Raw genomic sequence first — 26,245 nt, 5'->3', positions numbered from 1 at the left:
ACTAATGTTGTTGGCTCACCCATTAAGGCACCTTGTTTGGATGGAGGCCTTGAGTATTCTAATGTACATGATGACTTATTACATTCAAGGGAAGAGTTGATATCCCATAATAATAACATGCAAGATTTTGTTCTTTCAATGGTCAAGGAACATTCGAAAGATGAGTTTACTTCAAATGAGGTAAAAAAAGTTTGATAGTACTCATCCCTTATTTTATATGTATTGTAATATCTTATTTCTTCATTTACAGTTTGACGAAAATTCCAATGATTTCTGCTCAAGATTGTTTGAAGAAGTTAGAGAGTTGAAGATATGTTGGTCACAACAAGAACAAAAGAATAGTGTTCTGGAGAAGACACTGGTAGGCTTTCATTATTGTTAATTAAAAATTATTTTACTGTGTAGTTTTGGAATATGAACTCTGCATCTTGTTCTTTGTCTGTGAAAATGCCAATGTTTTTTTTTAGGAAAGAGAAAGTTCTTTTATTAATAAATCAAACACTATACGACTTGTTTCGTAAGATGTGTTTTGGGTTCAAGAATTAAGTTCTTGATCAATAAGACCGGTGGAAATTCTACAATCAAAGGGCAGCGGAAGGTTTTCGATAGAGAATTTAGGGGGAAGGGATAGAAGAATCAAGGGTGCGAAGAGAATTACTGTTGGTCTATACCAAACAGTCCATAATAATAATAGACGAATAAGGGAGAAGTCACATCTTCATCATTCTATTCATGGGTCCTTGGGGAAGAAAGATCATCCTTATATAAGTGATGTCTTGCCCCAAAATATTCGGTTACAACAATAACTAGAAAATAACAGAATTCGGTTTGTAAAGTAGAAAAGGAAAGCAAACCAAAATAATAAAACAACAAAACAGAAATCTGGCCCATGTGCACCATAGGACTGAGACCGGGTGTCGAGAAAGGTTGCTGGAATTTATTCTAGGACCGAGGCCTTGATTTTAGACCCTAGCATTATCTCCCCCTTCAAAATTCGTCGCCCTCGACGAAAAAGACCGTGGTCTGCCGAGTCTGCTGAGCCTCTAATGCGCATACTCAATATTTCAAAAATTCGGTCGGACTTCAGCAAGTCCAGCAAGTGTCGGAGTCTTAGGACCGTATTTTTAGAAGCTTTCGGTCTTCCTACTCCACGACCAGTCCTTCATTCGGCCCAGCACGCCAAGTGCAGCAAAATGGCCATCTTTCTTCCGGGCATACTCTAGAATGTCTTCAAATAACCAAGCCCAGTCCTTTATCCAGACCAGCAACACATGCGCAACAACATAGCCATGTCTTCCGACTACCTTCCTGGCTGGTGTTCCGTTGTTGGGTTGCTGGGTGAGCCCTTTGATTATTTTTTAGAAATTTTCAGGACCGTCTTCCAAAACAAATGAAACAGTTTGACATTCGTTCTTGCTGATTATTTGTACCGTGACAGCAACATTATGATTTTCAAAGGCCTTTTCTAGCTGGCTGCCTTGTATTATGTTGACCCGCGACTGAGGGGCACCTTGCTGGACCGAGAAAGTGTGCAAGATAATGACACGTTTGTCCCTTGTCTCAAGCACCAAAGGTGGGTCATAAAAATCTGATTCTTGGACGGGTTCTTGAACGCGTAATTGGACTTCTTGATGATCAGCCGGGGCCATGAACAATCTGGATTTGCACCTATGATTGGGCTCCCAATTATCATTGCAGGTTTAACGTCGGTCTTCCTTCAGACCGGTTGTCTGGTTTGTGCTCGGCCAGACCGTGTTAGCAATGCATGGTTTGGGCAGCAGCGGCGGCTTGGCGCTGTACAAGGGCCTGCGACCGAATCGCAGCAAGAGATCTTTCTTGAATTTATGCCACGTCAATGCTTCCATATGGTTGCGATCCCGCAAATATGATTCATGCCACGTTCTTGCCTCTTTTGAGAAGTGAGTGCGGACAATGTCCAGCTTTGTGACATCATTCGTCTTGCTCTCCCTAAATACTTGTTCGGCAAATAAGAGCCAGCCCTCCAAATCAGTCCCATCAAATTAAGGAATATCAATATTTGTGAGCCGGTTGGAGGAATGTAGTAAGAAACAATATTATAGGGCTGGGTGCGGAGGTTTTGGCCATTATTAAACGCACATTTTTCAATGGCTGTCAAGCTTTTTCCAGCAGCATACCTTCTGTCCATATTTTGCTGAAAGGCATTGTGCAAGGCAGCCTGTTCGGTCATATGTTGTTGCTGCATGACAGTATTCATGGATGCATATTGTTGGGTCAGCCCTTCGAGTAGGGTCCTAAGATCATCCATCTTTGCTGCTATCTGGTTTCTTTCATTTGAGAATCGTCTTGCTCTGATACCAAGAATGTTACGACACTAAAAATGAGAAAATCTTCAATCAATTTAAATTAAAGGTGACTAATTAAATAATTTGTAAAAAATATGTGTGGTTAAAGGGTTAAATTATTGGATTATATATGAACAATGGGTAATTAATTATGTAAATAATAATAATTATTAAAAAAATATATATATATATAAAATGATTACATTTCATACGGGTCCTTATGCAAAGCTGCACTTTGCAAAGTGCATTTATGGATTTGGATTGACGGCTTATAGACCAAGTAAACCAAATCTTCATTTGATTTGTTTTATTTTTTTAATTAAACCTGTTTCACTCTCTCCCTTGACTTCCTCCTTCAACCCTTCAAATCAGTAGCTTTCAAAATCTCCACAACACAAATCTGTCTTCACTCTCCTTCAAACCCTTCAAACCATTCATTCTCAAAATGTTTTCATATTGTTTTAAATGGTTTTCAAAGTGTTTTCACACCACCAACACAAACCATCTTCGTTCTCCTTCATACGTTAATCCATCTCAAACTCCTTCAAACTATGATTCATCTCAAACTGCTACCGACAACGACGTGGTGGACCTGGTGGCTGAAGCCGAGGGAGAGAGCGACGAAATGGTTTATTTCAAACAGTCATTACAAAATCTTATCGCTCAAAAACAAATATCTTGTTAGAATGATTTAAATAAGCTTCAAAACGACATTATTTACATCACCTCTCATTTTTGCCAAGCAATAGTTATTGAAGCTTTTTCAGAAATTTACACCGGCTGGATGGAGGACCGACATGCCAAATATTGGGCAAAACACCGTCTAGAACAGAGGGCTGAAAGAAGAGCAAAGCGGCGTACGGAGGCGGAACGGTTGGCAGCGGAACGGTTGACAGTGGCACGGAAAGAACGACTTGAAGGATGGCGGACAAAACGACGGGAAAGAAGGGCGGAACGGTTGGCACCGGAACGACTGGAGGCGGGTTGTTGAGACATCGGTTTGCGTGGAGAAGAAGGTAAAGTAAGAGATGGTTTGGTCCATCTGTTTTGGTAATTTAATTATGGGCATGAAGGATAGACTGGTCCATATTTGTATGTCAATGTAGGGTGGGAATTTGTGCAACCCATGCATGATTTCAACTGGGATAATTGTTCTAATTTTGATCATATATCTGTTTATGTAAACCAAGAAGTAGAGAACTTACAAGATGATGATTCAAGTGTTGATGCACCAAGTTCAATAGAAACTAATGTTGTTGGCTCACCCATTAAGGCACCTTGTTTGGATGGAGGCCTTGAGTATTCTAATGTACATGATGATTTATTACATTTAAGGGAAGAGTTGATATCCCATAATAATAACATGCAAGATTTTGTTCTTTCAATGGTCAAGGAACATTCGAAAGATGAGTTTACTTCAAATGAGGTAAAAAAAGTTTGATAGTACTCATCCCTTATTTTATATGTATTGTAATATCTTATTTCTTCATTTATAGTTTGACGAAAGTTCCAATGATTTCTGCTCAAGATTGTTTGAAGAAGTTAGAGAGTTGAAGATATGTTGGTCACAACAAGAACAGAAGATTAGTGTTCTGGAGAAGACACTGGTAGGCTTTAATTATTATTAATTAAAAATTATTTTATTGTGTAGTTTTGGAATATGAACTCTGCATCTTGTTCTTTGTCTGTGAAAATGCCAATGTTTTTTTAGGAAAGAGAAAGTTCTTTTATTAATAAATCAAACACTATACGACTTGTTTCGTAAGATGTGTTTTGGGTTCAAGAATTAAGTTCTTGATCAATAAGACCGGTGGAAATTCTACAATCAAAGGGCAACGGAATGTTTTCGATAGAGAATTTAGGGGGAAGGGATATAAGAATCAAGGGTGCGAAGAGAATTACTATTGGTCTATACCAAACAGTCCATAATAATAATAATAGACGAATAGGGCGAAGTCACATCTTCATCATTCTATTCATGGGTCCTTGGGGAAGAAAGATCAGCCTTATATAGGTGATGTCTTGCCCAAAATATTCGGTTACAACAATAACTAGAAAATAAAAGAATTCGGTTTGTAAAGTAGAAAAGGAAAGCAAAACAAAATAATAAAACAACAAAACAGAAATCTGGCCCATGTGCACCATAGGACCGAGACCGGGTGTCGAGAAAGGTTGCTGGAATTTATTCTAGGAACGAGGCCTTGATTTTAGACCCTAGCATTATCTCCCCCTTCAAAATTCGTCGCCCTCGACGAAAAAGACCGTGGTCTGCCGAGTCTGCCGAGCCTCTAATGCGCATGCTCAATATTTCAAAAATTCGGTCGGACTTCAGCAAGTCCAGCAAGTGTCGGAGTCTTAGGACCGCATTTCTTAGAAGCCTTCGGTCTTCCTGCTCCACGACCAGTCCTTCATTCGGCCCAGCACGCCAAGTGCAGCAAAATGGCCATCTTTCTTCCGGGCATACTCTAGAATGTCTTCAAATAACCAAGCCCGGTCCTTTATCTAGACCAGTAACACATGCGCAACAACATAGCCATGTCTTCCGACTACATTCCTGGCTGGTGTTCGGTTGTTGGGTTGCTGGGTGAGCCCTTTGATTATTTTTTAGAAATTTTTAGGAGCGTCTTTCAAAACAAGTGAATCACTTTGGCATTCGTTCTTACTGATTATTTGTACCGTGGCAGCAACATTATGATTTTCTAAGGCCTTTTCTAGCTGGCTGCCTTGTATTATGTTGACCCGCGATCGAGGGGCACCTTGCTGGACCGAGAAAGTGTGCAAGATAATGACACGTTCGTCCCTTGTCTCAAACACCAAAGGTGGGTCATAAAAATCTGATTCTTAGACGGATTCTTGAACGCGTTCTTGGACTTCTTGATGATTAAACGGGGCCATGAACAATCTGGATTTGCACCTATAATTCGGCTCCCAATTATCATTGCAAGTGTAGCGCCGGTCTTCCTTGGGATCGGTCGTCCGGTTTGTGCTCGGCCAGACCGTGTTAACAATGCAAGGCGTGGGCAGCAGCGGCGGTTTGGCTCCGTACAAGGGCTTGCGACCGAATCGCAGCAAGAGATCTTTCTTGAATTTATGTCACGTCAATGCTTCCATATGGTTGCGATTCCGCAAATATGATTCATGCCACGTTCTTGCCTCTTTTGAGAAGTGAGTGCGGACAATGTCCAGCTTTGTGGCATCATTCGTCTTGCTCTCCCTAAATATTTGCTCGACAAATAAGAGCCAGCCCTCCAAATCAGTCCCATCAAATTCAAGTATATCAATATTTGTGAGCCGGTTTGGAGAAAGGTAGCAAGAAGCAATATTATAGGGTCGGGTGCGGGGATTTTGGACATTATTAAACGCATCTTTTTCAATGGATGTCAACTTTTTCCAGCAGCATACCTTCTGTCCATATTTTGCTGAAAGGCATTGTGCAAGGCAGCCTGTTCGGTCATATGTTGTTGCTGCAGGGCAGTATTCATGGATGCATATTGTTGGGTCAGCCCTTCGAGTAGGGTTCTAAGATCATCCATCTTTGCTGCTATCTGGTTTCTTTCATTTGAGAATCGTCTTGCTCTGATACCAAGAATGTTACGACTTGTTTTGTAAGATGTGTTTTGGGTTCAAGAATTAAGTTCTTGATCAATAAGACAGGTGGAAATTCTACAATCAAAGGGCAGCGGAAGGTTTTCGATAGAGAATTTAGGGGGAAGGGATAGAAGAATCAAGGGTGCGAAGAGAATTACAGTTGGTCTTTACCAAACAGTTCATAATAATAATAATAGACGAATAGGGGCGAAGTCACATCTTCATCATTCTATTCATGGGTCCTTGGGGAAGAAAGATCAGCCTTATATAGGTGATGTCTTGCCCCAAAATATTCGGTTACAACAATAACTAGAAAATAACAGAATTCGGTTTGTAAAGTAGAAAAGGAAAGCAAAACAAAATAATAAAACAACAAAACAGAAATCTGGCCCATGTGCACCATAGGACCGAGACCGGGTGTCGAGAAAGGTTGCTGGAATTTATTCTAGGACCTAGGCCTTGATTTTAGACCCTAGCATTCTTGGTATCAGAGCAAGACGATTCTCAAATGAAAGAAACCAGATAGCAGCAAAGATGGATAATCTTAAGACCCTACTCAAAGGGCTGACCCAACAATATGCCTCCATGAATGCTGCCCTACAACACCATAGGCCTCTATTATGTTTATTTTGAAACTAAAACACTTTATAGTAAACTAAAATATATTTATATCATATAAAATATATTACATTGATATTGCATATATTAAATAGTATTACAAGATAATTATATTTTGATTCGATTTTCAAAAATTATGTTTCTATAATTAAATTAATATCAAATCTATTTATTTCCTTATAAGTATTATATAACATATATTTTTATATTTTTGGGTGGCCCATAAGCAATCTAATTAAATTAATATTAAATTTATTTATTTATTATAAATATTATATAACATATATTTTTAATTTATAAGTATATTTTGGGGAGACCTATAAGCAATAAGTCATAGATAGTCTTATGAGTATGTTTCAAATTTTTATTAAAAAGTAAAATATAATAAATAAAATTTATATGATTAGGCTCGAAAAAGCTCGAAGAACCATCAAGCGAGTCTTACCTAAGCTCGAATTCGGCTCGAATCTTAAACGAGCTAGCTCGAGCTCGGCTCGAATTCGATTTTGACCGAACTCGAATCAAGCTTTGACCGAGCCACTCACGAGCAGGTCAGCTCATTTACACCCATAGTCCTACCTAGACAAAATTTGTATTTTTTATCCTCTTGCCTAACATCCAAAGATTTACCTTCGTGGAAAGGATGATTCATTCGGCGACATGAAAGTCCAACTATATTGCATTGCCAGAATCCATGCTGTATATTTGAAAGAGGTTGACCCCCTTGCTTCTCTCATGGTACAATCCTCTTTCTGTGGAGCCCCCTTTCTTCTTAGTCCACCGAAGTAAGACTGATGCCAATAGTTCATCACAGAAGAAAGGACTCACTAAGTCGGGATCACTAACTAATACGAATCTAATTACTACTAATAGAATAAAAAAATTTGTCTTTTCTATATACTTTCCCCGATTATGTTGTTACCGCAGGATTTACACAATCGATCAAATTATTATAGATCAAATTATTAAAGATATCTCTTCAACAAACATAGGTCATTCAAAGGATTCAAAGACCCACCAAGCACAAACGTCAGAATCTTTCAGAAAATAGATTCATATTCGAAGAGTGCATAACCGCATGGATAAGCTTACAATAACCTGTCAATTTGGGATCCAATTTGAGATTTTCCTTGGGACTTATTAAGAAGGAATTGGAATGTAATAATATCAAATCATACAGAAAAAATGTTCTCTATTGATTCAATCACTCTACCTATGAGTATGTTGTAGGTAGAGAGGCATAATAAAAAATAGAGTATTTCATATACTTATTATTTTTCGTACCCTTTGCTCAATGAGAAAATGGGTTAAAATCTATAGGATCAAACCTATGGGACTTAAAGAATGATATAAAAAAACGGTAAAAAATCAAAATTAAATAAGAAAAATAAAGTCAAAGAACCCAAATTCCAAATGAACAAATTCAAACTGGAAAATGATCTTTTTTATTCTAAAAAATGAGGGGCAAGATGATTAATCGAGAAAGATCTCTTGTTCTTATTAGAAGATCGTGATTGAATTCACATATGTTTGGTGAAGAGAATAATCTCCTCCTTTGAAAATAATTAAAAATGAAAATGGAAAGTGTTCAATTGGAACGTGAAAATTGTCCCGCGGGACTTACTGCCGTGGTGAAATGAGTGTAAACGGAGTTTAGCCCGAACGGCCTTGTTCTTACTTCAATATCTGCCTGGAAGGGCTAAAAGAAATCACTCTTTCGGGTCAAGTATAAAGCATGCACCCTTATGTTATCCCCCTCCAATGCTGCGGTTAATTTTATTCACATCGTGGCCCTCCGGGCCCCATATCCGATGGTTCTTTTTCACATTCTGACAGAGTGATCTAAGAATTTTCTATTATTTTTTCAACTAATATTTCGATATAGAAAGATTTTATTATTTCTTCACCGCGGTTCTCGCATCATTTGATTGTAAAGATATTATATCACTGTGAGACACTTAGCTCTATCTTGAGATTGATACAGACAAAAGCTCAGCAGACTTTGCTCATGCATAATCTTTATAATATGCGACAGAGTAAGTCTATTGGTAATTTTTATTCTAAGATGAGTTATCTTAAGGATGAACGGGCCATGTCTGAACCACAATGACATTGTATTGAGGATACTAATAAGTTTGTTGACTATCGTGATAATACGAGACTTACTCAATTTCACCAGGCTCTCCGGAATGAGTTTAAGTCTACCAGAGCTTCTCTCTTAAATAGGCATTTTCTCCCCTCATTGGATAGTACTGCTATGAAGTTATCTCTTTTGAGACACGGCTGGATACTTTGCCAACATACTGAGTTGGTTTTAGCAAAATCTTCTACCTATTCTCGTGATACATCTTCCAAGCCATCTTTCCTTTTGGCTCCAGTGTTCAGCCTCGCACCAATCCAATATGAGTTCTTTCTATTGTCACGGGCATCATATTTATTTTATTCCTGCCTGAAATGCTGTCTTTTTCTTATTCTAGAATCATCAAACCAATAAGTTGCGAGTGATTACTGATCGATTTTTTTTTTATCTTGATAGCAACGCTAAGCCTATCACTAGTAGCGTCGATGCTTTCTCGATAGAGAGGCTTGTTGTAGAGCTGTCAATTGTACTAGGAAGATGATAAAAATGTGTCGTGATCTCCCTGTCAATCACGATATAAATCCCACAATAATAGTTTCGTAGAATAGATAGAGAAGAACAAAATAAGAACAGAAAAGATAGAAGATATTGAATAGAAGAATAGATTGATAAAAGAATAGATTGAATAGAAGAACAGATTGAATAGAAATTAGGAGTCTAGGGTTACGGTTATCAGGAGCGACGACTCTGGTAATTAGAAAGAGAAAGTATATCAATTAGAATACCAAAAAATACAATACTTTCTCCTTGATAATTCTAACTTTATTTATAGACTAATAAATTATAAAATAGCCCCTAAAAGATAGAACCACTTCTATTTCAGCCCTAGTCCAACTCAACAATATCGGTAATAGAATCCTCATTGTTGTAAATATTAGAGTCAAAACATCCATTTCCTCTTAAGAACTTCCTTGCCATTTTCGAACGTGGTTTCTGCATCGAAACTGTTTACAGAATTCAGGAATTTGGACTGATAACAGATTTGAGGCTCAACATTCATAAATAATAGTTGACCCCCAAAACAATCGTAACCCTTCTTCACCTTACGAGCTACGTCGTCCCCTGTCATTAAATAAAAGGAACTGCCCTCCTTATCACCAGACAGTCGAATTTTCTCGCTGGATAACCTAGCTTTCATAACTCTCTCATCGAAATCAAGGCTCACTAGTCCATATTTAGTCATCCAATCAACTCTCAAAACCATATCACAACCTCCCAACTTGATCGTTCGAAAGTCTAGTAGAAAATCATGACTCTGCATTTTCCAAGCCAAATTCGTGCATAAGAATCGACTAAATATTCTGCCTCCGCCTGCAATAGTCACCCCATAGGCATTGTTTCCTTTCGAACACAATCCAACTGAGATGTAGTACCCTCATCAATAAACGAATGTGTACTACCACTATAGATTAATATAGTGATTTTCCTTTTCTTGAGCTGCCCAATAATCTTGAGCGTAACATTATTAGCACTCCCATTAAGAGCGTGCATTGAAATCGAACCCCCATCATTATCCCTTTCGACTTTGGCCTCCTCTTTAGCCTTAAGACAATCATTTTCGTTATCATAGATATATTCGGTTTTGGACTCCTCTTTAGCTTTAAACCAGTCATCTATCTCATTTTTCATTGCTTCAATATTGTTTAGCTGATGATGATTGGGACAAACGTGATCTTTGGAATACTTCCCATCACACTTGAAACAAATACCTTTAACGCATTTTTCTCTCATTTGTGCAAACGTGAGATCTCTAGTTGGCATTTCAGTAGTATTTTTGTTAATAGTTGGTCTAAACGTATGGCTATTACTCCATGGAGGTTTTGGTTGTGTTTCATTTGGGGTCTGAGTTGACAATTTGGTGAACAATTTTTTTCCTTACCAAGAGGTTCGAGGAACTTGTCCTTCACTCTAACTAGTTTTATTGCCCGATCTAATGTCACTAGTTCTGACATCTTTAAAACCTCTTTCAATTCAGGTCGTAAGCCTCCCATGAAACTCTTCACATAGTATTCGTCGTTCTGTGGAAAGCATTTAGCTACAACCAATGCTCTTAGCTCTCGCCATTGATAGATATAATCTTTCAAAATTCCTGTCTGTCTCAACTGATTAAACTCTATTATCACATCTTGGTGTCCCTCTTCTTGAAATGCCAATAACACCTCTTTAGAGAATTCTTCCCAATTTGGTAATGGATGATCTATCAGATAATCATAAAACCACACATCAGCCTCACCAGAAAGAAAATAAGACATGCAACTTACCTTTTCTTCTTCAGGCATGGTGAAGTGATTGAAAAAATTATTGACTCTTCCGATCCATCCCCTAGGGTTTGAACCATCAAATTTGTCCAGATCCATCTGTGGTTGCTTAATTGACATACCTCCCGTAGTCCGTATCAAATTAGGACCTGTAGTTTGATTTCGATTACTAATAGGAGTCTTAGTTGTTCCAAAATTTTGTCCCACCGTCTGTTTGTTTGGCCTCCTGTAAATATCATCTCTCTCATAGGGAGTTGTTCCATGTCCAGATCTCGGCTATAGTGGAGGTGTATTTGAACCTCCTACTTTGTGTTCGGTTGATTTATTATTTGTGTTCGGATTCTTGGATTCCAGTAGCTTTATTATAGATTCAAACTTTTCAGTGCTATCTTTCTACATAATCTCGAAGTGATGAGTAGTTTTAATCTGATTCGCTTCAATATTCTGATTAACCTTGAGATTATCTCGCTACAGTAACTGGAATTTATCATTAATTTGTGATTCCATCGTCTCGATACGTTCAGTCAGATTCTGGATCATCTCCTCATTACTATTGTTACGTGAATTCACCATTCTCAGCGGAAGTCCAAAGATCGTAAGCTCTGATACCACTTGTCGTGATCTCCCTGTCAATCACGATATAAATCCCATAATAAAAGTTTCGTAGAATAGATAAAGAAGAATAGAATAGGAACAAAATAGGTAGAAGATATTGAATAGAAAAATATATTTATAGAATAACAGATTGAATAGAAGAACAGATTGTATAGAAATTGGGAGTCTAGGGTTAGGGTTACCAGGAGCGACGACTCTAGTAATTAGAAAAAGAAAGTATATCAATTAGAATACCAAAAATACAATACCCTCTCTTTGACAATTCTAACCTTATTTATAGACTAACAAATTATAAAATAGCCCTTAAAAGATATAACCACTTCTATTTCAGCCATAGTTCAACTCAACAATATCGGTAATAAAATCCTCATTGTTATGAATATTAAAGTCACAACAGAATGACTTTTATGAAAGATCCAGAAATTGAAAGTACAACCGAGGCAATCAAGGGCCTTTCCATCCTCAGACATTGGTCGAGATCTTCAAACCTGCTTTTGCTCCTTAACTAGGAGGGTTTTCGATGAACTTCTTGCAGTTAACCAGTTCCCTAAAGATAAATCATATTCTTTCAAAGCCAATCTAGAGAAGAGTTTATCTCTGGACAAAAAATGGATTTTCGAATGTAAAATAGAAACCAAATCACAAGCTTCTGATAAAAAAAAAACATGACTCATCAGACTAGGAACAAGAAGAGGGTTAGTATTCTCAGTCGTTTCAGGTCATTCTCCTGTAGCTGAAACGGCCCTTTTTTTATTTTCAGAGGTATGTTGGTACGAATGCAACTTTAAATAAACTCAATCTTCCACTTTAAACTCAATTCAGTGTTGTGATCGCAGCTTCTTTATCTTGCGATAGTATTAATACTAAGAAAGGAGTGAGAGCTACTAGAAAGCGACTTAAGTGTTCAGTAATCGGAATTACATTGTATGTGCGGTTAGTTGCTTGAAGGCTGGGACAAAGAAAGCCGTCCGATCCTAACGAACCTGATTTTAAGTAAACTCTTAAAATTTTAAATTTACGATAATAAAATCTTAAAAGTTTATAAATAATTTTAATTTTTTAATTTTATTCTATTTTACATTAAAAAAAATTATTTATAAATTAAAAAAATATATATTATTTATTCAAATAAATTAATTTTATATTTAAATATATAAATTTTTAAAATTGACTAAATATAAAATCATTTATTATATATAAATAATAATAATTTATAATTAACATTTTTTAAAAGTCAATTGTCTAACAATTTTAAATAAAGTTTATGTTTAAATAACTATCATTTATAACCTATTACCATGAATTTTAATTTTTTTTTATTATTCGTCGACTTCTCATTTCATAACAATGGTTGTTTTTCCTAATTTTCTCTTTTGTCAGAAAATGCTATTGAGGACCTTCCTTCTTTTATATGAAAACTTGTTCATTTAACTTTGCTTAGTTTAGAAGAATTTCAAAACAATTGGAAGCTGGTATTTTGTCACAAATACAATCTCATCTAGATCACCAGCCATAGTATAGTGTGATAATCATCATAGTCCAGAGACTTCATTTGGTATGCAAATTATTGATGCAAACTATAACCCACAACAATCCCCAACAACAAAAACTGACCAAAATACACTTTACACGTAAAAAAGAAGAAAAATTAGATAATTTGGCAATTCAGACACTTTGTAAAGAGCATGATTGTGAAATAGAGGTATATAGACATTAGAGAATCACTGATATATCTATCCACATATAACTTGTCTAATAATTTTACCCCAAAAATACTCCAAAAAAATGATAGGGGATGCACTTTACTATCCAGATACCTTTCAAATTCTCATTGAAATGTACTACTTCTAAAGAATAATGACCATTTGACCCCCTAGAGAAGAGATGAAGACACCTTAGATAGCCTCTCTAAGATTTCATATCAGATAACCAACCCTTGACAAATCGAGGCTATTATAGGGAAACCAAAGGGAACAAATTGAATTTAATAATAAATTATAATGACGATGATGATCAAAGTGACAGGCATTGTACCATATCAGGGACATTGGATGGCATTGGGAGTGCAGTAACATATCTTTGTGGGTACAGTCTCTGCTGAGAGTTGCTTCCATCCGCCCCTCCATCAGATGATTGTCCTCGGTTATGAAACTTCGCAAAACGATTTATTACTGAAAACTTCTCCAGATCTTGGCATTCTAGTCTTGAATCCAATACTGACACTCTTTTGTCCAATCTGCACATAATACAAGGATTTAAAAAACTATCAACATTCCGCATTCCCCAAAATCAAATACAACAAAAAGAGTTTCTCATATTATAGTTCATTTGGCATAATATTGTTCGAAATATCGAAATACATCATAATGTGGAAAAAGGTCAACATAGTATCAACCAATAGTCTTCTATCTTTCAGTTTAAAATTTTGACAGGCCAGATAAATTGAATCGAATCAGATATTGTATTGTACCTTGTGAATTCGATTTCCAGTTTCTGTGCTCTATTAAGGAAGACTTCAATGTCCGTTGATAAATGTTCCCTGTTCCTTCCCCTCAAATTCTTGTGCTTATCCAACAAGCTATATCATATTTAAGGGATAAAAAAGGAATCAATAGTTAGTAACAAGTAAATAGCCTCACCATTCACTACAATTGCTAATTATATTAAAGACCAGAAAGAGAAAAAGAAAATAAGAAGGAAAATAATTTTATGATCACTCCTTACATGCTTTCATTGGCAAGTGTGGCATCATCATCACTTCCTAAGCATGATAAGCTGCAAGCATCCCCTAGTGTTAAACGAGCTGCAGAGTAACAAACACTGTGGTAGCTTGAACTGGCATCTGCAGATAGATGAACAGATGAGGGAGGGTAGAATAATTGCTGCATGAGCTGGGTAGTCAAGATAAGTCGTCTTTTAAGCCTCTTTGTGCCTCGAACATCTTCGTTTTCAGCATCTTCGTCCACCTGTTGTGGCAAGTTAGAAATTTAAAAAGATTGCACAATAGCAAAGATACAAATTAACACACTAAGAACGTATCACAGATTGAAAAAGAATATCAGTCTTCATTTTTCTATCTCTTTTAATTACCACACTAACTTTTCCTTTAAGAAAGTTAATATGAAAATATCCTATTTGGAAACAGATATTCGTCAATCACCATCAAAATCACAATCAATTGGAAAATTTTCAAAGAAAAAAGTGATATTTGGCATGAAAAGTGTGATTTGAGTCTGATGAAACTTTATTTGGTATAAAATTGTCAACATTTTACAGTTGCATTTCTACCATTTAACCCTTGATATATAAGAGGATTAGGGAGTAAGGACAAGAGTGTAATTAGGATAAGTCACATTTTCTGTTTTTCTTCTTTATTGGACTTGAAAACATTTGGAAGATCGGCATATATTGTGCCTAATTGTTGGATTGTGGTCCATAAATTTTAGTGATTAAGCCAAATATAGAGTTTATTTTGTTTTTTTTATCATTTGACAAATTCCCATAAAAACAGTCAAATAAATACAAAAAGTGTTACTATGTTAAGTAGATGATTAATGGAATGACGAATTGAGATTGAACCAAAAAAACAGACAGAAACACTGTAAAATCAAGCGTTGGCACGCGAAATGAAGTATTTTGCTTAAATATGATAAATAAAAAAAGTATTTGAACAGAAATATCATGCTGCCATACGTTAATGAAGAAGTTCCTATAGCAAGATGAGGCTATAAACCATTCTTTAAAATATAGAAGGAAAAGAGAAAATGTGTAGAAACTAATTAATACACTAAGATGGATGGATAAAGGTAGTAACATATCACACCTTGTCTATCAAGCGGTTTGCGGCTTTAGCCCATTTTTCCTCCGCAATACTGCAAGCAACACATTATTAACATAAAAAATGCAAATGTTTACAAGAGACAGAATATTAAATTGCCAGTACCATCATTGCAGTTATGTACATTACAAGAAAATATATCAGGACATAGGAAACTTGCCTTATAGAAGGTATGTTTTGAGGACCCTGACTTAATTCCTTGTGCCAAGGAAGAAGCTCTGATGTGGCAGTCTTCCGCTTCTTTTGTCTCACAACAGGCAAAGGTGTATCAATAATACCTTGGGGTAACATTTGCAAAGACGATTCAGTAGGAAGAGAATTGCTTGTTGAACTTCCCAAGATATTGACAACCTGACTAGGCTCAGCCATGGCATCGACTTGTTTGGATAGAAGCGGTGAATGTATACTGTAAGACATCCCAAGAGTTATTGCCTGATCCGTTGTCTTCAAGGTGCTTGCGTTTCGAGCATCATCATGGGCAGGTAATACCTGCCCATTATTCATTGTTCCAAACTTATTAAACCAGGAAGGTGCCATCTGAGGACTAATCTGATAATAATGATTAGGAATCCTTGAGTCAAGCCCAAGCTCAGCCTGAGAAGGTACATTTCTCTCCCCTTTATCCATTGGCCCTGAAAATTTTAGCATTTTAGAATCATTGGATGTAACTGCATTAAGATTTAATCTATCAAAGGTGGATGTACTTGATTCACTAAATTGAGCTATCTTCTGGGGGATCAAGGCATTGTCTGGCATTTTCAATCTGTTCAAATCTCCGTCACACAAGTTCATCTCTGGATTCTTCATGGCCTTAACTTGATGAAGTAAAGAATAATTTTGACTTATCAAAGTGCGGCCAAATGCTTCAATATCTCTCTGATTAGAACTAGAATGCATAAAAGCTCCAACTTCTTTCACTTGAGTTGCAGTTACCTTTCCAGTCAGATCACTGTCAACAGACCCAGCTCGCTGATCAACAACCCTTTCTCGGACTTGTGTCTCTTCTTGAACCAATCCTGGGGAATTCACATTTGATGAACCCCTCCCTGCTTTTTCTGCATCTTTCTCCTCCATATGCTGTGAAGAAGATGAAGTTGGTGTTGCATCACCACTGAGAGTACCTGGCTGGAAAACCCTTGAGGCATTAGGCCGTGGAACATTGACCCATTCATTAGGAACTAATTTTGGGAAGCCTGTATGTTTAGATTGGTTTGAAGCAACAACAGACCCAATTGAGGGCAAAATATTCCCTCCAGAACCCTGAGATACGAATTGTTCATGAGAATGTCTGGTTCTAGTCAGTTGAGATGCATCTGCCAATGAGAGAGCATTATCAGGTGAAATCATGCCAGCATTATGAGAAAATGACGCTGATGAAGATGCATCAGTATGAACTCCACTACTAGACTCATCAATCCGCTTAAATTGCAAGGAATGACCATCTAAAGATGTAGTCGCAGCTGTCGCACGCATGTTGATGCCAGGTATGATCTGGTTCAGCAAACCACCTGTCTGCTTCAGTCCATATCCCTCTTGAGTAATACGAGTTGCACTCAGTGAACTGACCATCTTCCTAGGGTCCTGAGGAGGAGCCAATTCATTGGGTTGTAGCTGTCCCTGTGAAGGCGGTCCGAGTTGCAAACCAAAACCTCGAGAAGCAAACGATCTGTTTTGCTGAATTTGACCTTCAGATCCATCAGAAATTTCATCTTCCGGTGTACTAGACGACTTTATTTGAGAAGACCTCAAATGTAACAAGTTGTTATCTTTCGGCTGATCCACTTTCTGAATAAGCTCAAGCATATGTTGACTAGAACAAAGAAAAATAAAATATCACAAACAATCAGCTAAACCAACATGAGATTTTAAACCAAAAAAGTAGAAGGTTGTTGAACGAAACTTCAAAGAGAATTAATTGTACACATCTTATCTAATCAGAAAATTTGAGAAGTTACTTGGGGCTTGTTTGATGAAGGATTGTTTGAATTTAATTCATAACCTCTTATCGCATTATCAATAAAATCAAAATCAACAAAAATAGCAAAATACCCTTAATTTATTTATAAAATTTTAAAATATTAAACACGGAATAATTTAGTCATTTAACCCAAGTAATCCAATTTTTTCATCAAACAAGGTTTTAATTTAAAAGAATGAATTATTTGAAATAAAGAAAATACTTCATCAAGCAACCTCTTATATAAGGCATAAAACATTATTGAAAATAGCACGAAAGGATGGTTGCAACAACCTCGACTGGAGACCCTTATTTTGGGAAGAAGTACTACTAGTGGGAACACTAAGAGCAGAACTTTTGAGTGAACTACCAGGATAAGTCCCCTTCTCTTCCCTTTTTCTTTTTCCTTGAGAATCAGTAGGCAAATACCCCTGCAAGCAGAATAACATAATAACTTAGATAACTTACCAATGAGCTACCAGTTAAAAAATGAAGCATATGCCTCATGAATAACCTTATCTGTCTCAAAATTGTTTTTAGTGACTTGACCAGACACTCTCGACTGCCCGCGATGCCCTTGGTTTTGACCAAGCAATCCTTGACTAATCTGCTCAGATGCAATGTGTGGATGATTAGCATGCCCTCCTCCATGTGAAGGATCCATTTCATCATTCAAATTTCCCATGGGATGGTACTGAAACCTGCGAACAGGAGGTTTTCTACCTGCCGAACCAGACATCTTTTGATTGGCTCCAGAAAAAGCCCTAGAATCAACATCTGAACGAGCAATGTCATTCAAACCACCCGAAAAAGTATGGTGAGATTTATTTGACTGATTGCCCTCAAAAGAATTTTCATCTCCATCATTCTCCTTCTCATGCACTTTAATACCAGCTTTATTGGAGTTATACGATTCCAGTACTTGAGGGCTCTCATTAGGACCACTATTAGATTTCACTTGACCTTCATTCACATTCTTCCTCATTGATGAATCAGCTTGCTTCCAGTAAGCAAAATTATCAGTATGGGGAAGAGTTTGGTTAATGTCTTGACTGACCTGCAGATTATCAGGATTTGACATTCCAGCAATGTTACTCAGCTTTGGATTTCCTCCACCAGCCAGTGAACTAGAGGCTAGTCTTCCATGTGAATTTGAAATAGCATTAGGTCTCCACAAACCACCAGGATGACCCATTTCTTGGTACCTCGACCTTGTCTGATCATTACTTTCTGGAAGTTTCAATGAAGATGCATTCCCATGAACTTGCACTAGATCTCCATTCAAAGGCCCGGACTCGTTTAGATCTCGACCATTTGGCTTACACGAAGGTTGTCCCATGCCAATGTATGAATCTGGAAGAGCACAAGGCATAGAGGTATTCTTCACACCCATCTCTGAGACCCCAGAATGAGCAGCATTTCCATAAACCTGACTTTCCTCCGCAACTGCTTTTTGTAAAGAGACGCCATTTAAAGATTCATTTCTTTCTTCATGGGAGTGTTTGAAGGATTTATTGAAAGAATCCTGAAGCTTGTTGCCTTGTTGATATGACATTCTAGATCCAGATTGTTGAGATCCCGTGGCAACACCACAATTATTGTTTAAATTCACACCATCATATAAGGAACCGGAGCGGGAATGCATAGTTGATGACATATTTGACTTATTCTCACCTAATATACTTTCCTGCTTAGCATTAGCTTCATATATTTGGTTGTTACCATCTTGAATCTCAGAATACGGAAAATGTGGACCATTAGTTTCTTCCCGAAACCCTACATCACTGCTGGAGGTTTCTGCAACGGCAGACTGCATTAAGGCACTCCAACTCCCACTTTGGAGAGATGGTAGGGCATTTGAGAATCCCGTGCCATGTAACAAACTAGATCCTTCAGCACCAGCACTGGGGCCGTCTCCTAATGCATCCCATATATTACCATCACCATACAAGATTCTTTCTTCATCAGGATCCAGACCAGCTGGTGTATGGGAAGTGGACTGCAATACCATTTTCTCTTGTAACGTTTTTGCAGGATCAGCTAGCTCATGTCTTTCATGCGCATTGGACAAAAATGCATTCCTTTGAAGGATGCCCACTTGATTAACATTCTCCACACTTCTTCTAGGCGCATGAGAAAATATATTTTCCTCTCGATCATCATGTCTATAAATGGAATTCTCATCCCTATTGCTATTTTCCACCTGGAATCCAGAAAATTTATTACTGTGAAAGTGATTACTTGAGGTCATCATTTTATGTGTAGAACTTTTATTAAGTGAGGTCTGAGAATCTTGGTTTGAATCGATCCTTGTACTAGAAATTGGAACCCCGTAAAGAGATTCATCAACATGAGAAGGAACCAGCCCCATGAAGTTCAATGCCTGGCCTTGTTCAGGAGAAAATTTATGTCCACTAGGGGATCCTTGAATAGTTGCAGCATCACGATGCATCCAACTTCCATTAGCTGAAGCAAGTTCACCAGACCAATGATGATTCAGTACTTCATTTACTTGAGAAATTGGATTTCCATTTGAGATGGCAGGTGAATGATTACCGGATGCTTGTCTGCCACCAAATGGGATCTGACTCATTAATTGCTGCCTTGCTTCTACATGCTGGATTTGCTGCTGCCTTGCTTCTACTTGCTGAATTTGATGTTGTCTTGCTTCTACTTGCTGAATTTGCTGCTGCCTCTGGAGTTCTTGCATCTTCCTGAACATAACTTCTTGTTGCAGAAGGTGCATATCACTCAATGTGTTTTGCCGAGAAAAAGGTTGCAAGGTGCCCGTATTATGGCCACTCATTTGTTGCTGGCCACCCATAAAATCAAAACTAACAGGAGAATCAGATGGTTCTGAACTATCTAGAGATAAGTTATGTCCAGGAGCAGGTCCTTGCTGCAATTCATAGAAAGAAGAACCTCTTGAATTCATATTGTGGCCATCAGTTTCAGAATCTACTCCTAAGAAATTTGTCTCATTCCGGTTTGTTTGGTAACCCGGATATCCGTGCATGTAGCTATTGACATTTGAGTTTTGGCTTGGAGAATTCCTGCTAACAAGCTCTGGCCTAAAATTTGATTGCGTAAAGTTCAATCCATGCGCTTCTGGCAACGTATGGCTGCCAGTTCCTCTACTATTATCTGATTATTTCAAACAACAAGAGGTTAAAAATGTTTAGAACATTATAATGAATACTAAATTAAAGGTCACTTTCTTAAAGGAAGGTCCATAAAATCCATTTAAGGAGAGGAAAAATAATATAAATATATGATTATTTCATGTCTCATAATTTATAAGAAATGAGAAGACCATTCATAGATACCTGATTGTCCAACACTATAATTTTTTGAATTGGGGATGGGAACTCCATGTCTCTGGCTTTCAGGCCACATATTGTTACCAAGCATTGTCCAACTACCATCCACAGAATGAGAGGGTTGGAGGCCAGGGGTTGCATCCTGTGCAAAGAAGTTGTGAGCCCTGTATCCAACTTCGTTCCCAGTCATAGAAACTTGGAAACAAATATGAGTTGAATATTAACAGTTGCAAACTCAATTAGGTAGATAATTTTGCATCAACGTTCTTCACAGAAGAGTACACAATTATTTTTGCTCCAACTAAGTACAATTTAATAAACTATTACATACAGAGACGCGTGTCTTTAGACAAATCACTAGCTACGAGATTCCCCCCACTTATGACTTGGCCTGCTAATCTGCAAATTATTTAACATGTTCATCAGTAGTGATAGGACAAACAAATAAAGTCCAGAATTATGCATAATTTCATAGGGGTGAAGCTGATTGTTTTCAAGTAGGAAATATTTGAATCACTGTTCCTACATAAGGGAACCATATATCTCACCACTAGACTACAACTTACAATCTATGCTGAAAGCGCAGCAAACAAGCCACTTGAACTAAGACATCTTTACATACATTCAAAACTATTTAAAATTATCATTAATCGTAATGAGATCGAATCCTCTCAAAAGGTTGTCCCAAGTTATATCCGCGCATGATGAATTCAATAGCTAGCTCCCATACAGTGCTAATATACAACAAAAGAAGTCGAATTAGTTATGTTGGACGCAATGTCTGGAAAATTTGATGATTCGATGCCTCACATTCTAAGAAGGGTTTGCACCATCTAGTCAAGTGACTCAAGGAAATCATAGCAACAAATTAATCATTCATCAATCATTTCCAAATATGAAAGAGAAGCCCATAACATACAATTGAGATAGGTTGACATTTGAAGTTAAGAAACAACTAACTCATTTACACTAGCCTCTAGCTGCTATAGAGGAAACATAGCACTTACAAACCACACCTATCAAAATAGAAATGTAAACAGAAACTAAGGAGGATGATTATGTTTACACGGGAAATAAGCAACAAAAGACAATCAAAATTTAAGAAAACAAAATCTTTCAGTCTGAAACACTTCCACAAGAAGGAAAACTCAATTTCTGCAATAACTCCAACAAGATCGAGTTCATGAGATAGTAATAATAAAAAATCAGGAAAATGAAAAACCATGAGATATGGCTGGGATTAAGGTCTGGCAAAGAAATAACTGGACCTCCCCCACAAAATGGATAGGAAAAATTAGGGTTTGTGAAAAAGGGGAGATGGGTACAAGCTTACTTAGATGATAAGGCAAGCCGCAGTCAAAGATTCAAAGATAAACCCACTTCAACCTTCGTTTCCGCGACTGCCGGGAGCTTTGAATAATCGAATGAAATGGGAAGAAGGCGGAACTGACAAGGATATGAAATGGGAAGGAGAGAGAACGAAGATGAGTTGCAGAGAGGACGATAAAGTGATCGAAAAATGAAAAAAGAGTGAATTTTTCAACGAACTGTGGGAACAAGCTTTGGTTCGGAACGAGACTAAGGTTATACTCCGAGCCCAATGGTTTGTTGACTGAAGCTATTGGTTCGTGAATTCGAAGCTGGAATTGCCAATCACTGAGTAACACGTGTCTCTTAAGTTCTAGATGAGAATATGAACTAGCTCATAAAATCAAATAGAAGATGATTCAATTGACCAATTGAATTCTTGGATAAATGAGTTCAATTAATGCAACTTATTGAGTTAGAAATGAAGTATATAATTAAATAAGAATAATATTTAGGGTAAAAAAAATCTAGATTGAAATAAGTAAAATATTAGTTACAATTTTTATTATTTTCTACCTTAACAAAAACGTCGACTATTGTAAATAAACTAGAGGGTATATACCGACATTTTTTCAATAAAAAAAATAATAAGAAATAAGAAAACAACGTAAGAATGATAAATGTCACTAAAATCAAAAATTTATCATCCCGTACCAGTCCCTTTTTTTCGGATTGAAGCGAACGCGTGTAACATAAATTCATTAAGACGTTCATTTCTATAACTTTCTTTCGAAAACTCTTACTGTCAAATTAATTATTGCCAATGTCGAGATATAACGTGGGTAATGTTTTTTTTACTGTGTAACATACAAATAGTGTTGGTCATCATTGTGTAATTTACATTTACTCTACGCATTTTAAAAATAAATATTTTTATAAAAAATATTAACTAACTAAATATATATATATATATATATATATATATTGGTTCAACGTTTTAACACCATAAATTTAAGTTATCTATCGTGTTCTAAAATTATAATATAATAAGATATTTTGTTTGAAAAACATAAAAAAATATTGAAATTACAATTTTGAACTAAAAAAATAAAATTTAGAATTATAAAATTATATTAGAATTCTAATTCACATTTCTAATCTTAAATAGTCTATTAAATCTAGAAATTGAAATTTGATCCCAATTTAAATTATAATTTTAATTTAATAGTTACCAAACACCCCTTAAATATATTTTTTTTTATAGATGATATTTTTTTTTGAAATGCACCAAGTAAATGTACCAATAATAATTATATTTATTTCATGAATCTGAAACAAGATTTTTCTGTTCAAAAATCTTCCTATATAGATATTTCATTGATGGCCTGACTTCAACACTTATATGGAAAGAGGTCACTTAACTTCTAATATTAATGATATTAATTTTTTACCATGAAATTTGCATGATAATTAAGGTGAAAAATATAAACTAAAAAAAGTTAAAAAGTGTAAATTTGTCTTGATATGAAACAAACAATAAATGAATTGCATAACTTATTAAATATTAAATTCTCACCCTACACCATATCTTAGAGTTGATTGAGAAGGAAATTATAAATTTGTTGTGATTTAAAAATAATAAATATACAATAACACACATCATTAATTAATCAAAAAAATCATTATTCATTTTTTTTGCATTTAAAAATAATAATTATATCATTTGTAAACATTCACAACTTAATTTATAGACAAGTTCTAAAAATTCAATTAAGTCTAGGAGACAATTACATATGTAATATAAAATCTTAATTTATAGTAAGATTCTTGAGTATCTAGATATTGTGTTAAAAGGAAGAACATTTTATTAATCCATATGTACATGAAGATTGCATAAACCAATCATGCTAAAACATATTATGACAAGAGATATAATAAGTTTAAAAATTACCTCTCCCCTTGTCTAGTGGTTGATAGATTGAAAACACCATAATCGCAACAATCATATACTCCACAAAAATTCCCTCTTCCCTTGCTTAGTCGTTGATAGAGGTGAAAACACCACGCCATGGAGTTCGAGATGGATATTATAATCTAGAATAGAAGCACCGCTATAAAATTCGTTAAAAAATTATGTTTTCCATTAATAATATCTATATCATCACTTTAATATTTGTGTATCTACATGAGAAATAAAAAAGTTATTGTATTTTGCACTAGGCATGATCAATCAAATTATCACAATCCATATGAAATGTATGGTCCTCAATTACATTAGATCAAATGTTTTCTAAACAAAATTGAATTAAGATGACTTTATTTGTATAATATTTTCGATTAAAAAATGGTTTAGGATAACTCAAACGTTAAGATCGACATTGAACACGAAACGATGCTTATTTCAATCACAAAGTAATACGAGAAATGTGGCAATCCTAGTGGTTATTTAATGAATATCTTGTTATAAATAAACATAACATTAATTAGAAAGGTGAAAATTGGTGACTGTATATATGTCATGTGACCAAAACGAAGATTAAGATCCTTGTACCAAACAAACCAACCAGCCAGCCACAAAATAAATCACAAAAGTTTGGCAAAGTAAAGATTTTGCTATGCCCATAAGAAAATTAAAGATTTTACCCAATCCCATCCCATATATATGCCCAACCAGCCTCTACAATATCACATTCCAACTGTTGAAGACGACTATTGAAGATGGGCTTGAAGATGAGTCTTGTTCTTGCTATGGGCATCATGACAACTATGAGCTCGCAAATGGGTATCGGCCATTGTCGTCTTCTCGGTGTTGAAAACTCGGAATCATTAACGGTTATAGAACATCATGTGGAAAGGGTGGTGAAGCCAGCAACCATGGTTTCTTGCTTTTCTTTATCTTCTTCTTCAAGATGTAATTCAATACTCATGATGAACTTGCCTTTTCGTTTGTCTTCTGGACCAAGCAAGAGAGGTCCTGGTCATTCATACACACACCAAGAACCTAATTAATTCATTCAACAATTTCAATTCTTTATTCTTTTCTATGATTAGGGAATCTCAAATTGAAACACTAATCTTAATATGTTTTTTAATTCTTGTTTCTTTAGTTTTTATGTTAATATATTTTGATTAATTTTTGTCATCTTATTTATATTGTTTGTTATAGGCTGTAACGTCATGAATACTAGGCTATTGTTTTGTGATACAAAATCAATCACAATGTTTACATACTTTGTTTGGAATTCCTAAGTTGTATTTAAGTTTGAACAGAAAGAAAATTATAAAAAAAACATTCACTTATTTTATTTAAATATTAATTTAGATAAAATATTAAGGTAAAAATATGACATAATTATATTTATATATGTATATATATATATATTAATAAATTTAATAATGTTTTTATGTTAAATTATATAAATTTAATAATGTTTTTATGTTAAACCAACTACTGTCTAATGAGTATAAAGATTTCAGCTCGTGGCCATGATAACCTGAGTTAATGTGTTATACTCATAATTGTTGGCCTGTTTGGATTCACGAGCTCTAGGTTTTTTCAAAATTATATTTTTCTAATTTATCATCTATAATAATTCAATCATTTATAAGATAGTAATTTATATTTATTAATTGAAAAAGATATTTGTTAAACTAAATAAAAAAATAATAATATCTAGGGGGACGACACAATAGTCCGAGTCATCATTGTTTGAATTGGTGCACATACGTTGTATACGACGAGTCTAAATCGTTGAACTATTATTTTATTATCTTCTGGTAATGAATCATTGTATTTTTACTGAATTTAAAGTTTATCGGTTTTTTAATAACTTTGTGTACATTAATTTTTATTATTCTTTGACCTACGTCTTTATTTTTTTTTCCATTTTATTATATTTTTTTTCTCATTTTTGTTTGTTTAGGTGTACTTGAATAATTTCTATTTTTAATATTTTATAAATCTTTAAAAAAAAATCTACTATAAGCCTGTAAAATATTCTTTATTTAATTATTAAATTTTAAAATATTTTATTTTAATAAAATTTAAATAAAAAATTATTTTTACAACACTAGAGCTCCTCTTTATCTTTATAAAATAAAATACAATATTTTTAAAGGAACCTTTGTTTTTTATTTGATCAAATAAAGTAATTTTTTTTATACTATTTCATAATATAATTTATTTAAAAATTCCCAACCATCCTGTATATACCACATCTTTATGGTAGGACTCTTCCAAAATTTTCTTAATATAATACAAGGAAAAAGGATATTAGGG

General features: G+C 35.5%; 1 protein-coding gene across 4 annotated transcripts; it reads right to left on the bottom strand.

The window, feature by feature from the left end:
- Nucleotides 1-13,154: 13,154 nt before the first annotated feature.
- Nucleotides 13,155-22,237, bottom strand: LOC124935972. Of its 4 annotated transcripts, none has more exons than XM_047476419.1 (10): nt 21,992-22,237; nt 20,990-21,057; nt 20,665-20,800; nt 17,853-20,482; nt 17,633-17,769; nt 15,542-17,191; nt 15,367-15,415; nt 14,268-14,509; nt 14,014-14,121; nt 13,155-13,779 (listed from the first exon to the last, which is right to left on the bottom strand). In XM_047476419.1, exons 3-10 carry the CDS (start codon nt 20,747-20,749, stop codon nt 13,557-13,559), a joined length of 5,124 nt encoding a protein of 1,707 aa, XP_047332375.1. In that variant the 5' UTR covers nt 20,750-20,800; nt 20,990-21,057; nt 21,992-22,237; the 3' UTR covers nt 13,155-13,556. The 4 variants fall into 4 exon arrangements, with proteins under 4 accessions (XP_047332375.1, XP_047332376.1, XP_047332374.1 ...); XM_047476420.1 differs by lacking the exon at nt 21,992-22,237 and adding an exon at nt 21,225-21,242; XM_047476418.1 differs by lacking the exons at nt 20,990-21,057; nt 21,992-22,237 and having other exon boundaries at nt 15,542-16,013; nt 16,086-17,191; nt 20,665-20,980.
- Between the last annotated feature and the right edge of the window lie 4,008 nt (nt 22,238-26,245).

Source organism: Impatiens glandulifera, chromosome 4 (genome assembly GCF_907164915.1).
Source record: "Impatiens glandulifera chromosome 4, dImpGla2.1, whole genome shotgun sequence".
NCBI classification, from domain to species: Eukaryota; Viridiplantae; Streptophyta; class Magnoliopsida; order Ericales; family Balsaminaceae; genus Impatiens; species Impatiens glandulifera.
The sequence above is the reverse complement of the archived record's forward strand: the minus strand, read 5'-3'. Positions and strand labels throughout refer to the sequence as shown.